The sequence below is a fragment of the Bemisia tabaci genome, chromosome 10 (genome assembly GCF_918797505.1).
Source record: "Bemisia tabaci chromosome 10, PGI_BMITA_v3".
In the NCBI taxonomy this organism is placed as follows: Eukaryota; Metazoa; Arthropoda; class Insecta; order Hemiptera; family Aleyrodidae; genus Bemisia; species Bemisia tabaci.
In genome coordinates, this window is record NC_092802.1 from 17474911 (window position 1) to 17490280 (window position 15370).

Genomic DNA, 15370 nt, shown 5'->3' on the forward strand with positions numbered 1-15370 from the left:
TGGAGAAAATATTGCTTTAAGAACGTGGAATGTAAATTAATTTTATTGAAAAAAGAAAATACCATCATTAATTTGGGCGAACAGAGAAAATATACATCAATATTTGGGTCAACATTTCCCTGATTATATGAAGGATGAATATATTAGTATTTCTGTATCAAAAAACTTAGCTTTTGTCTTCAGAGATACAATGATTCTAGTCCCAGTCAATTTGTTTTAATGAAAAAACAAAAAATAAATAAAAAAAAAACAATTACCAGCAATAATTAACAGCTTCTACCAGCAGTATTAACAGCATGCATTCCGATCGCGGCAGTTGAGCTAAGGCAATATTTGCGTATCCATGAATTAAATCAATCAATCGAGCTCTGATTTTGACTTCTTTATCCGTAACGAGTCCTGCAGAACAATTTTCCACCTTGTACGATGGTTATTATTTCTTTACTTCTATTTTTCAAATTTGAGGTGGGATAATGGCGGCTTCTCAAGAACACCGAGGTAGGCGATCTTTTGCACCAACGAACAGAAAACTGATGGCGAAAAATAACCAATCAGAACCTCCCAAAAAAAAGAATTTGCCCAAAATCGGAACTTCGTGGTTCTGCGCAGATTTACCAGTCAGACACGACATCTCAAGGTGGAAAAAAACTCGCTGAAAGCGAATTTTAGAAATAAACACAACTTGACGCAGAGACATGATTGGCTAAAAAATACAACGGTTTTTGATACATCGGAAAATCAACCAAAAATCGAAGACTGGGCGAAACGCTCAAGGTCGCAGAGGCATAGGGAATCCCATAGCGATAGCATCGGAACGATTGTAATATCATGGGGAACTCCGTTCCCATGACAATATAAAGAATTTTCGATTTGGATATATAAAAATTTTTAACTCGTTGAGGCACACTGTGTATTGTATGGAGTACTGTTGCTTTTCGACCCTTGTCTTTGGGTCAAAATGCTTACAAGGAAGCCCCTTGCGAGAGGCGAATTTTTTGTAATTACTCCCAATTTTTTTTCCGTTATATAATGGAATTGCTTGTCAAATTCTGAGGTCAATTATATTTAATTGTAATTTTTACATTCCTCTTTTTCCCTTTATTTTATTTTCGTCTGGCGAAGTTTCGTTGATTTCTTCGGATTTCGAATACTGTAACTTCTCTTCTATTCGGCCGATTTTTATGAATGAGACCTCTTATACTTCGTGTTTTAACGGAGAGTAAGAAAAAAATTGCTAAGTACACGCGAAACAATTTTTTTTAAAATTGGACGAATCCTAGCGTGACGGTGAAATGGTTAATCGAGCGTAAGTAATTAGGGTCCCGGCCGCCGCGCCGCCTCGCCGTGAGCCGAGCCGGTTCGGTTATTGTTTTCGAGAACCCGACGCTGGGGTCAGGCGCGAGGGGAAGAGAGGGGTAGGTAGATTTCCATATGTGCGCATGTAGCTTCCTGTATGAGCCACGTTTAGCAAATGGTCTAATGAATCTCGAGGCTCATCACAGATTGCACTTACGGCTATCACTTACGGCCGTGGCGATCAGAGCAAAGGTACCAACTTTTGAAAATCATAACAGGGTTTGGAGATCTGTCAAAGCAACGTTTTGAACAAAACGGAGCAGTGCAATTCTCATTCAAGGAGTGCCGAACTGGTCAACCATCCTCGAATCAGTTCGCTTGCTTCCGCTTATATATGCATATTTTAAATCAGCGCGTCGTACTCTTAGGCTTTTTTTAAAAAAACCAAGTAACGTAGACTCTTGGTATTCACTGCACATAAACTAATGAGCCCCAGAATGAGAAACAACTTTAAATCATAATTATTGACGGATAAATAAACTTTTTACACGCTTTGGAAAATCTCAGAAGTTCGCGGTAGTCACTTTTCGGTAAGGAACTAAGGGACTCGGTTATTGTATCGAGTGGGGGGTCGAAACGATCGCAAAGGCGGTATACTACGTATACGCGCCAAAAAACACATTGAATCTAGAGTCCAGACTATTGAAAACACTGACAAGAAAAAATACTCTTGATTCAATCAGATAGTTGCTTGAATCAAAAGGAAATCCGCTCGAATTAAGAGGCTTGGTTCTTGATTTAAGCAAAAATCCGACTGAATCAAGAGTACTTTTTCTTGTCGATGTTTTTCAGAGTCTGGACTCTAGATCCAATGTGTTTTTTTTTCCAGTGTGTGCGAGAACCTATAAAATGCTGAATTACCCGCCACAGCAGTTAGTTTTACATCCTGGCATTGCTAAAGTAACTGCTCTAGCAGGTAATTCAGCATTTCTTAAATTCACGGACTCTGTTTAACACTCAGAATGTTAAATCAACTTCTGAACTTCACCCTTTTTTTGGTGAACAATAACTTAAGCTTTTGAGATTTTACACCTCGATAGCCCGAATTTTTCAAATTATCGACCTCGAGATAAGCTCGCAATCTTGATCCTGATTTTTTCTTCTTCCCTTCAATTTTGAATTATCGGGATTCGGATTTATTTTCGTGATCTTCAGACATGAAACTCCCACGTCGGTAGGATAAGGAATTACTCTCGGCAACACGTAAGTGGAGGATCTCGCACGGGTTTCCATCACACCCACCCACCCACCCCGACTAATTGTTTGCCCCCGGTTGTCGGGTGGGGAGCTGGTGTCGTCTTACGAGATGCAGGACCCCCGAGATTTTCCAGCACATCGTGGAGCCTCTGTTCTCAGCATGTGATCCGCAGCTTTGTCGTCCCCTCAAAATTTTTTGCCTCCCACCTTCGCCTAGCCTCCCGCGCAACCTGCCACCAGCCCTTGCGATTTAACTAAAACCTCCCTTCGAGCATGGCAATGCTCTGAGGGGTGGTTCTCAAGTTTCAATTTATAATTTCTGAGCAACTAACGCAACTCCGATGGAAATATTTCGACGGTGAAACTCAAAGTATCTCGGTTTGCGCCGCAGTAGACTTCCTGTCATACTTTAATTTTTAAATGGGAAACTAGTCAGCGTCACTTTTTAAACATTGTGATTTTTTTCCTCTGCGCTTTGAAATTCCTAAAAAAATAAAATGGAAGTGGAGATTTTTAAACACGGCAAACGAGATACGTAGTCACTAGTCAGGGTGTCTACAAGTCCGGAAATAGTACTGATTCTTTAAGGGGGGTCCGGAAGTACTGATAAAGTGCGTAAATTCCGCAAGGTCCGGATTTTCTTAAAATTTTTTGTCATTATCGTCCCAATTTCACATTTTTGAAATTTTTCTATTTCCGTCAAATGGAGGTACTGAAAAAGCACGGAATTTTTCTGTTGGAGGAGGCACTGAATTTTTTGAGAATGTACTGAAAAAGTACTGTAAAAGTACTTATTTTTGACCAGCCTGTTTTAGTTGACACCCTCCTGGTTGTTTGAGAGTTTCAATGGAGATGTTGCATGTGCTAGGAATTTGCGATTTGACTGTTGATTCTTATGTAGAAGTTCGCGAGAGACACGATGGTGCCACTGGTTTTCTCTGAAATCAACTCCCAAGCTACAAAAAGCTCTCAAGTTGAGGCCAAAACGGAGGGGATATCCCACGCTATCCTGAGAGTCCACCTCTACATCAAGACAAACTCTCCATGCAAAGATACGGAGCAAATAAATTAGCAGAGTTGCCGTGTTTTCAATTTTAGAGTCCCCTAATAAAGTGGCAGCCCTGTCAATGTATTTGCTCCCTATCTTTGCATGGAGAGTTCGTCTTGATGTAGAGGTGGACTCTCAGGATAGCGTGGGATGCCCCCTCCATTTTGGCCTCAACTTGAGAGCTGTTTTTGAGCTTGGGAGTTGATTTCATAGAAAACCAGTGGCATCATCGTGTTTCTCGCGAACTTTTACATAAGTATCAACAGTCAAATCGCAAATTCCTCACACATGCAACATCTCCATTCAAGTGGAGAAATATCGATAATATATCATTAACTCCTCGCCACTGGATCTTAGCATCAAAATGTACGGCAGCAGAGCAAGACGAGCTCCTCCCACCCTGGTATTATCAGTAATGCACGATGCATATGACATATCTAAGCTCGGAGAGCAGGCCATAATACAAGTGTGTGCATCACAGAACGACGAATCCAAGGTGGAAGGAACGTACGGAATATTCTGCCGCGCTACGGAAGAACGCCGTAAGGAGATTCGAGAGTTGCCAAATTTATTTCGATAAAATGTTAATTTTTGAGGAAAATTATGAATATTTTTCCTTGAAAGTTTCAGACACTTTAGATCAAATTACAAACAATATTATCTGAAAAATTGGCAGAAAAATATTCAAACAATTTTCTAAAAAATATTGATTTGCCAGAGGAAATTTGGCAACGCCTGAAGGCTCATACGGCGTTTTTCCTTAGCGCGGCAGTATTCGAGTAAGGTGACGAACGTGGAGCGAGGGTCCCCGGGGAGCCGTCAGTGCTAAGTTACCGACAGAGACAACGCTAGGTTGATCAATGGATCGTTGACAGAGAACGCGGTGAGGTTGGAATGACGGTCGCAGGATCATTAAGGATCCTTCCCACGGGTAGAATTGATTGTCTTTCTTACTGCTGTCTTACTAAAGAGAGCAGTAACTACGGAGATGAAGTTTTGAGAAAATGAGCCAAAGAGTGTTCAAGCGTAAAGTCCTCCAGTCTTCGTAAAATTGTCCAAGATCATCCTGAAGACTCTTAGACTTAGAGCGTTATTCATGGTTGTTCCTTAAATAGCTCCCTCCCTTGTGAGATCCCGTGGCGTGTACATTGAAATGGACCACTAGACAAGGTACGAAGTTAGGGCGATTCGATGGACGCCTTATTTTGTGTCAGAACGACATGCGATATATCGCATCAATTGGTTCCATTTTTTCAGCTACTCGTCATTTTTCTCCAATTTTGAGATCGCAATTCTGTTGTCAGGAGACTAAAGCACTCACTTACCAATTTTAACAGAGAAATTCAACGTAATAAAGGAGTGGTTTTTTTTAGGGAGAAAATATAGCATTCGACTGCAGTTTCGATATCAGTATCGAATGCGATGTTTTCTCTCTGAAAAAACCACGCTCATAAGAATACCAAGAAATGTCGCCATTCCACAATAATATGTCCACAGTTCCTTTTGAGTTAAATGCGTCCTTTTATAAAACTGGAAGGTTACATCTCGTCCATGAAGTCACCGCCCTAGAGGAAGGGGCTTTTCGATTACAAATTGACTATGCTGACAATAGGGGCACAGTCCCCATTCTTGTCACAATTTAAATCATCGATGGGCTCAGATCTCCACGCACAACAATTATGACGAAGTTTTTGAGCCCTGAGTGTCGGCTGCGTGAATTATTCAATTTGCAAAATGGACATATTTCCGCCAAACGGAACTATGTGCATTAAAACATGAGCCTTGAGACTCATCAGAATATATACATAACAGGGCTCACGATATAATGAACATTTTTCCATTTGGCAGAAATACGTCCAAATATGATGAGCATGCGACAAGGTGAAGCCCTCGGCCTGGGCATAGCTCTCAGTCCGTGTCATTCTAAGCGCTTCGACAAAGGCTTAGCAAATGTAATCTTTTTGACCGACGTCAGGTGATAGCCTGTTGTTGATGAGCTTGTCAAATGCGACCGAATGGAGGTGACTGAACCAGCTGACCATGACGGTTGGGGTAAGAACCATACATACATACCCTCATTGGCAAAGTTCAGGGATGCCATGTTGCTCCGTGAAGCGCCGTTTTGTATAGCGTTGAGTATTAACATGTCAAACCAGGAAAAAATGTGCGAAAAGGAGCCAAGCACAACGCCAAAATTCAGAAAAAATAATTAAAGTTGCATCGTCGCATATGGCTTGACGTAAAAAAGTACTATTCATTTTTTAGATGGTAACATTTTTGTGGGCTTTGATTATTTTACTGTGGATAGTGTTATATTTATGGCTAAAGTCCAGAAATGCCTACAGTTAATTTTATAAGACGATCAGCAGCTATGGCTATTTACGCCAGAGGCCGTACAATATCATGCAATAGGATGCAATAGTTTAATACCACCAGCACTCAACATACATGTTTCCTCGTCGAAATATCACGTGGTGTGTGTACCATGTCCGTTAGTAGGCAGACTATTTCATTGATTAAATTTTAAAATGATAAATCGCTAAATTGCTACAATTTGACTTTTAGTTGCGCAAAAGTAAAATCACGCAGCTGTGTAGACGTTACAATTGTTCATTCTCCATTCCTCATATACCTTTTATCACGTTTCAGAAGTCCAACGTTAACGGCAAGCGTTAAAAATAAACCTGACTTAGCGGATAGGCCACTATTCGTGTTCTGGCGTCGTTTTGTGGTATATCCGATTATTTGAAGGAGTTTTTACCGTCGAGTGATTCAAATCCGCGCACCGCAAACCGTGCAGTAGATGAGAATCATATTGTTTTCGATGAGATATGTCTATGAAGAAAGAACCAAATTTTCTAAAAGAGATGTGGTTTGCATTTTTACTCTTACCTACTTACATATTCAGTACTCAACGTTGAGCGATTATTATGAACTCTAGTCCATGTTCAAAAAAACTATATCAGTATAAAAAGTATTTTTTTCGCAGTTTGAAAAATTCTTCTCTGTTGATTGGAAAATCTATAATCTATAATCAGGAAGGATCCAGGAGATCTGTGTCCTCTTTTAGTTTCTACAACAATTGAGGGGCTTGGAGGACAAGGCGAATAAGTAAAATGAGAAATTTCGTAGCAATTTCACTACTCTTTGACAATTAGTATTCATACAAATCAAAAAACCATCACAAAAGACTCGTTCCGTCAGAATACTCAATTCAATTTTGAGGCTATGTTTATGTTTTTAACCAATCGATATCGATACAATCTCATCCGTTTGATGCATCGAATACGATCCATTGTTTTTTGGTTAGCATCGGAATCAGTCAAACGTAAGATTGAAGTAATCTTATTTTCTGCGTGATAGAAATCAGGGACCGAGTTATATTTGAAGAGCCGTAAATACTTGCGCGATTGTATCTCTGAAGTAAGTGAAATCCACTCAGAATTTTTAATTCCTTCGGTACATGCGATTCTACCAATTCCAACACCCTTTTCTCGTGCGTCTTGTTTCATCGTCGCTCCTCTGACGTAAGGGCGTATCCCGATTATCTCATGAACCCTAGAGTGCGTGGATTCGTACGTGAATCAGGGCTCACGTGGAAATCGAGGTGCGCCCTAACGTCAAAAGAGCGGCGTCATGTCGTCCAGTGGCGTGGCGTGATTTGCGATATATCGATTGTTATGCCATTTAAACCTATGGAAAAGGATCGATTAACAGGGTGTTTGCAGCAAACACCTTAATAATCGATTCTTTACCGTAGGTTTAAATGGCATAACAATCGATACATCGCAAAGCACGCCACGCCACTGGTCATGTCGTCCCGAATCAGAATAACCATCGAGCACATTAGCACATTTTATGGTCAGCAGTCAAAGTCCCGCTTTGTCCGAGTGATAAGTAGTCGCTTTTCTTGAGAGGCCTTCTCGTGCAACACGCGATGCCTACTCCCGTTTCGAGTGGCCTGGCGTGCTTTGCGATGAATCGATTAATATGCCATTTAAACTCATGGAAAAGAATCGATGGATAAGGTGTCCGCATCGAACGCCTTAGTAATCGATTCTTTACCGTAGCTTCAAATGGGGAAATATCGATGACTGATCATTGCCTTGCCACTGTCTGTGTCCTATTCCCAGTGTTTCTTCTCAAAAACAATGACTTCTGATGAGGTTTGTCGGCCGGTAGGAGATTAGCAAAGGTGACTATGCTTAATTCCACGTGTCCGCGGGACAACATCTAAGTTTAACGCCAGAACCTTATTTTGACGTGACGTCACATATATCATTGCCCCTCCCTCTGACGTAAGGACGTATCTCTATATCCGCGCGCGCCCTGTTTTACATATAAATCCATCAGTGGCGTGGCGTGATTTGCGATGTATCGATTGATTTGCCATTTAAACCTACGGAAAAAGATCGATTTACAGGGTGTTCGCAGCGAACACCTAAATAATCGATTCTTTGCCATAGGTTTAAATGGCATAACAATCGATGCATCGCAATTCACGCCACGCCATCGAAATCCGCATGCTTTCTGGGGTTCGTGTGGAAATCGAGATACGACCTTACGCCAAAAGAGCGACGATATATGGTGAGTTCTTCAAAGCTTATTTTGCTTTTATTACCAAACGACTTGCAGATCACAGACGTAGCTTTCAAAGGGCCAATATGAACCTAGAATCCCTCTATATTGAGAGAGAAGACAATGCGAATCCATTTCTGATTGTTTCCGTATTACAGGCCTTCACAATGTCAAAAACGGGAGTAAAGATTTTATTTCCACCGATTGCAAAGATTATATATAAACTGGTGTGGACGGAGAAATCGGGGGCACGGCAAGGAACAAATGGAATGAGAGAGGAAACGGAGACAGAATTCAGGAATTGGTTGATCAAGGATTACAAAAAACGTCCGATTTGTGCAAACTTTTTTCCCCTTTTTGACATCCATGAGCCGCGTTGTCTCAACTCTCTCTATAAAGGGACCCTACTGTTATATACAGTTTGGACCATGTTTCCAGCGAGCCGATTATTCAAATTGATAGACAAAGCTATAGACTAAGAAGACAAAAGAAATATGGAGGGATCCTCTCGGTGGAAGCGGGTGGATGCAATGGACAAAGGAGGTAGATAATAGACTAGCTAAAGGTAACTCACGAGAGACCCTATAGTTAGTCCATTATTTTCTCCCTTGGTCTATAGCAACCACCCGTCTCGACGAATAGGATCGCTCCATACTCCTTTTGTCCTCTTTGTCTATCGCTCTGTCTATTAATTTCAATAATCCGCCCACTGTGTTTCTTTTGTTTGTCTATAGCTTTGTCTATTAGTCTCAATAATCGATCCACTGAGCTCCATGACCCAACACTGGAAAAAAAAACACTTTGGATCTAGAGTCCAGACTCTTAAAAACATCGACAAGAAAAAATACTCCAGATTCAATCAAATTTAAGCTTAATTCAAGAACCAAGCCTCTTAATTTGAGCGGATTTCCTTTTGATTCAAGCAAAAATCTGATTGAATCAAGTGTATTTTTTCTTGTCAATGTTTTCAAGAGTCTGGACCTCAGATCCAATGTGTTTTTTTTTTCCAGTGAACCAAAGCTAGCCTCCAAAATCACAATCACATCCGCAATCCCAGTTTCAACTGCCGGCACCGGCGAAAGTGCCGTCGTTCAAGATGAACAGCCCGTTTTCCCCCGACCCGCAATCCGCATCCATGCTAAAAGGAACTACGTGCATAGGGATCGCGCGTGACATAGGCCCTTTCAGCACGAACCCGTCCATTTTTTCAAGGGAGTGACGTCAAGCCCCGCGGAGCATCACTCATCGGAGCCGTTGGCGCGTGTCGGCGGAAATTGCGTGAAACGCGTCCAGTTATTTAATACTCGCGGCACTTCTTCAAAACCCGGCGGGAAAAATTAGTCGTGACCTCCTTCCGGCCCGGCGCACAGTGGATCGAGTCTATAGAAGAGGTCGGACATAATTTGGAAACTTTAAACGGTAAAAACTACGATTATACTAGAGTCCCTTTATACCCAGAGTTAAGACAACTCGATTATCAGCTGACTGGCAGCCGGCCTTGGCTGGCCATGGAGGCCGAAACGAGTGCACCCAAACGAACGATATTGAGGGATAAGGATCAGGAATCCTGCGATGTCTGTCTTACAAAAACAACATCAACAAATTGATCAATTTAAAAGAAAATGAGATTGGTTTGTGAATAATTTCTTAATCTATTTTCATTTTGGACCGATGGAAATAACAATTTACTCTTGATAAACCACAATTAGGTAATATTTTCATTATTCTTGTTCACATTCGAGGTACCGCCATCTTGGTGCACTCGTTTCGGCCTCCATGAGCGAGAACCAATCAGAATTGGATTTCTTTTCAGGCCACTTTCAGCCCAACCAAAAGTGAGTTGTCTTAACTCTGGGTATCAAGGGACTCTAGATTATACAAGTTTTTAGGTTCCAAAATTGGTTTCATTGGTTTTCTCGTAAATTACGCTTCTAGAAACACCCCTTAAAATTTAAAGTGTGAGGAAATAAACATCACACTTTGCAGTTTTAGTCAATAATTTCATGTCCGACCTCCTGATTCACTCGATCCACTGTGCGGCGCGGCGCTGCCAGGTTCTTCCCGCCCGCCCCCGGGGGGTTTTTTCCCCCCGGGCCCCCCCGACATGACAGCCCTGGCCCCTGGACGGGATGAAAGAGGATGGGGCGCCTTTCGGCAGCTCTATTAATAAACGCCTTTTCATAAATGTTTTATAATTAGTCTTATCCCGCCCCGCGCTGATCCCGTATTTGTTCTGGAGTGAGCGCTAATCACTTCACCCACCCCACCCGCTCGCTCCGCTTCGCCTCGGTAGGATTTGCACCACCTTAATTCCGCACTCGGATCTCCTGCGTTGCTAAATGGGCCAACCTAAGGTAACAGGGTGTTTACAAGTCTGGAATTTCCGGAAAGTAAGGAAAAAGTACTGATTTTTCCAGGACGGTCCGGAAGTACTGAAAAAGTGCGGAAATTCCGCAAGAAGGTCCGGAATTTTTGTCATTTTTCTTGCAATTTGAGCGAGATATGTAAATGTTTGGAATTGTTCGAATTCCGTCAAATGGAGAAGCTTACTGAATTTCCTGGAAATGTACTGAAAAAGTACTGTAAAAGTACTGATTTTTAGCCAGCGTATTTTAGTAGACACCCTGTCCATACCATCGCGAATTAAATCAGAGCCCAAAAGAGCAGCCAACTTGTAAGAACCACCTCTGGTGGCAACTTTGGAAGCGAGTCTCGGAGAAGAAAAGAGGTTGAGAATTGCATAAGGTGGGTGCGAGTATAATACCTATTCTGGTTTTGCGCTTCTGTTAGATTGATACCAATCGGGTTCCAAGCAGCGCCGATAGTAGGTGCATTAGGCCGGCAGATTTGCCAATGGATCCGCGAACAAACCGGTTGGGAGGGCTCACACTTCCATTGAGGAGAAAAAAAGCTCTGAGCAGCGTCGGTGAAGTCAAATTTGCATTAACGTGTATTATGGAATTTTTGTGGGGTCAATAAGTGCAGATGAAAACATGGCATTTTAGTGATTCATCTCTATTTAGAGATAGACCCCAAAAACTGATCCCCCCGGAGACCCTCTAAATTTTGAATCTTTTCCGTAAATTTAGGACAGAGAAAGTCAAATATGTTTTCCCCGCAAATCCGAGCGCTTCAGGCTTCAGTGATCTGCCATTTAAACCCACGGAGAAGAATTGATGAACAGGGTATTTGCAATGAACACCTTAATAATCGATTCTTTACCATAGCTTTAAATGGGGAAATATCGATAATCGATCATTCACGCCTCGCCACTGGTGAACCTTTACATCTTTTCCTCGGCTCGACTTAGACGTGACTTGGTTTCTTTCTATGTATCTCGGTTCATTAAATCCCTAAACGTCCGCAATTTTTTTCTCAAGTCGTCGCCATTTGGCACCATAAATTTGCATCGAGAAGTACGAGATCGATAAACTACGGGTCAAATTACAAAAGTGTCACTCGCAACGATTTAAAACACGGACAGCGCGTGTCAATTTTTTGTCTCTAATTTAATGGAAGTTTGGGCAGTAGAAGATTGCCATAATATGCATTTAACAGCTGAACGAGGATTTTTTTTTATGATTGATTTTTTTTAAACCACGGTTGTCACTGCCTTAAGTTGCTTTGATGACATTTCATTTTTAAGGTGGCAATTTTCGAAGAAATTTTTTGCAAAGAGTCAGGGAGAAGAAAGGATAAGTTAAACGAGTTTCATCACCCTTCTCACTTTCATAATGTGTATTAAATTTGTGATCGTATACAACCGCTTGATGCCTGAAGAAGAACTCGATGAAGGCAGAAAAGCCTTTGATCATCCCCCCCCCCCCCCCAAAAAAAAAGTCTAACTTACGTTACTAGTTTTTATGACTATGCAAGTATAGAAACAAGAAAATATTTTATTTGGCTCTAGTTTTTCATCTCGCCTATTTATATTTCAAGTTCTTTACTTCTCTCTCCCAGAGATTCTTCAAACCTAGAATTTCGAGTATCATACGAAACTTTCAAAGGTAAAGTTCGAAAGAGAAAATGTCCCAGAACTTTTACTTTTAGAGTGTCGAGCAACTTCATATCGATGATGCACGGAAGCTCTGAATTGATAAAGATGATATGAACTTGCGTTCCTCTCTCATTGTTGGTCGATGAAGTCATTAACTGCCTAGTAATCTCACTATCAAATGGACGGCTGTGACAAGATTGAGCCTAACAGAATCTGTACGTTGCCTAATTTTATCCTGAGATTTGCTTTCCTACAGGAAATATAAGCTACGCAATGCTTTGGAACCTTTAGTGCTTTTACTCCAGTATATGCTCACAGATTTTCAAGTTTAAGAGTTACCAGGGGGCAGAGCCCCCTGGTAATTTTTGTCTAAATTGGATGATGAGGTTTTTAATCAAGAACAACTCAAAGAAGAACACTTAACTTTATTTGTACATATTTACAAAATAATTACATTTAAATCCAATATTTAATTGATTTCAGTCTAATGGTTTATGATAGCGAAATTTTTGATTTTCCATTCACAGATTGTATCATTCAAAATCGTATGTAACTCGTCGCCCCTCTGACGTAAATATCAATCTCCACGTGAGCCCCGTTTTACATGTAAATCCATGATTTCTGGGGCTCATGCGGAATTCAAGATACACCCTTACGCCAGAGGTGTGACAAACTGCCCTGGGGAAAAGAATCTTTCGGAAATTCAGGGGAAATTTTGCTAGTTGGCAACATTGTTTTTTCCACCATTTAAATATATGGAAAATAATCGATTCTTGGTAAGGCAGCTTGCCTCGCATACAATTTTTTATGGATTATAACCGTGTTGCCAACTTGCAGAATCACCACTAGCAGTACTCCCGTTAGAGTTCAGTCCCACTAGACTCTCCCGTACAGTAAAGTCCCACGGGACTCTCCTGTAGAGTAAAGTCCCACAAGATTCTCCTGGAGAATATAGTCTCACGAGACTCTTCTGTAGAGTAAAGTCCCACAAGATTCTCCCGTAGAATATAGTCCCACAAGATTCTCCCGTAGAATATAGTCCTACGAGACTCATCTCCTGTAAAGTCCCATAAGATTCTCTTGTAGAATATAGTCCCACGAGACTCCTGTAAAGTCCCGCAAGATTCTACCGTAGAATATAGTCCCACGAGACTCTCCTGTAGAGTAAAGTCCCTCAAGATTCTCCCGTAGAGGATAGCTCCACGAGACGCATCTCCTGTAGAGGAAAGTCCCACAAGATTCTCCTGTAGAATATAATCCCACGAGACTCTCCTAAAGAGGGAAGTCCCACAAGATTCTCCCGTAGAGTATAGTCCCACGAGACTCCTGTAGAGTGCAGAGCGTGTCTCCAGGTCACCGACGACCCAGTCCCGGTCAGTCTCCTTTCCTGCGTTTCCTGTTGTCGTTGGCGTTGGCCCAGTCCTCCTTGATCATGTCGCTGGCCTTCTCGCCGATCATGAAGACGATGGCGTTGGTGTGTCCGGCCGGGATGACCGGCATGATGGAGGCGTCCACGACCCGGAGCCCCCGCACGCCGCGCACCCTCAGCCGCGGGTCCACCACCGCATCCGGGTCCCACTCCGGACCCATCTTGCACGTCCCCACCTGCCGACAAATCAAACGGGATCAGATCTACCATCCAGCATTGACCCCACTCTGACTAGAGTCCCTTTATACTGAGAGTCAAGACAATGTGAATCCATTCCTGATTGGTTCCCGTATTTTAGGCCTTCACAGTGTCACAAACGGGAGTAAAGATTACATTTTTAGCGCTTGCAAAGATTATAATCTGGAATGAACCAGGGAATTACGGGTTCGGCAAGGAACAAACGCAATGAGAGAAGGAACGGAGAAAGAAATTTGAGAATGGGCCGATCAAAGATTACGAAAAACGTTTAATTTGTGTAATCTTTATTCCCGTTTGTGACTCCATGAGGGAGTGTTGTCTTGACTCTCAGTATAAAGGGACTCTAACTCTGACGAAATCGGAGCGTAGAACTACCAATGAGGAGGAATTGAGACACTTGGAGGACAAGGCGCATAAGTGCAGTTTTTGAAAAATGGGGATGTTAATGTTTTCAAATAAAACTATAGTCTTAATGCATTCTCTGTGCAAATTTGCTCCAAAATTCCAATTTTCAAACATCAAAAAGTCAATTTGGATTTTCTCTCCGCCGTAAGGTTCAATGTAAACTCGAACATTCAAACGTATTTCTCGAAATAGCAAAAACTGCACTTATGCGCCTTCTCCTCCAAGCCCCTCATTTGGGGACCAATCATGGGAAAAAAATGGATTGCTGATTTCACAATTCAATCGTTGAAAAAAGTGACTGCTATGTTTGAAAGGTACATTTTACAATAGAGGAAAAGGTAATTTGACCACGGGGGTGGTTAAATTAGTATTTTTTATCGTAAAATCTACGTTGAAACATTGCGGTCACTTTTCAAACGGCAAAATTGTTGAATCACCAATTTAATTTTTCCGTGAAAGGAAGGAAGGAAGTGAACAAGGAAAAAGAGGAGGAAAAAAAAGGAGAGGAGTTAAATGAAAAGTAGAGGGAACGCGAGAAAGAGGGAAAGGGAAGTAGTCGAGGAAGAAATTAAAGGGAGAGAAAGAACTGGGAGGAAGAATCATCCTGCTTTTTCGGCGTTTAGAATTTGTGCAGAATTCAAATTTTTGAAGAATTTTTATATTATAACAATTCATGATTTAGAGATTAAGTTTTCAGATTTTTTCTAAAAATCTGGGCGGCATTCTAGTGTAACTTTGTAATGTAAAGCATTCTCGGTTTAGCCTGGTACTTTCCAAAAAAAGAAATCTTTTAGAACATAGGTAGAACATTTATAACATTTTTACATGCTAAAAGTGCACGATATAAGGCCTTGTCCGCACAAGCGCTGTTCGAGGAACCTCAGGCGCACAAGTTCCAGGAACTTGTTATAACTCACCTATAACTTGTTCCTGAAACCGCTAGTTCGCGGAACTTACTTGTCCGAACTGCGCTCGCGTGGACAAGGCCTGTTCTTGACTATGGCGCTCATGAAAAGGAACCAATGGAGATGTTGCATGTGTGAGGGATTTGCGATTTGACCATTGATTCTTATGTAAAAGTTCGCGAGAAACACGATGGTGCCACTGGTTTTCTCTCAAATCAACTCCCAAGCTCAAAAAAAGCTCTCAAAGTGAGACCAAA

At 41.6% G+C, this 15370-nt stretch overlaps 2 protein-coding genes across 4 annotated transcripts in view; one reads left to right on the top strand and one right to left on the bottom strand.

Annotated features, from left to right (window-relative positions):
• Positions 1 to 15370, top strand: part of LOC109033396 (alpha-1A adrenergic receptor) — a 232187-nt gene that overhangs the window by 116391 nt on the left and 100426 nt on the right. The gene's annotated exons all lie outside the window — the stretch shown is intronic.
• LOC109033395 (glucose dehydrogenase [FAD, quinone]) overlaps positions 12558 to 15370 on the bottom strand; it is a 48557-nt gene continuing 45744 nt past the window's right edge. Inside the window, exon 3 of the mRNA XM_019045989.2 lies at positions 12558 to 13781. Within this exon, the coding sequence (XP_018901534.2) occupies positions 13551 to 13781 (231 nt within the window). The 3' untranslated portion in view covers positions 12558 to 13550. The remainder of the gene's footprint in view (positions 13782 to 15370) is intronic.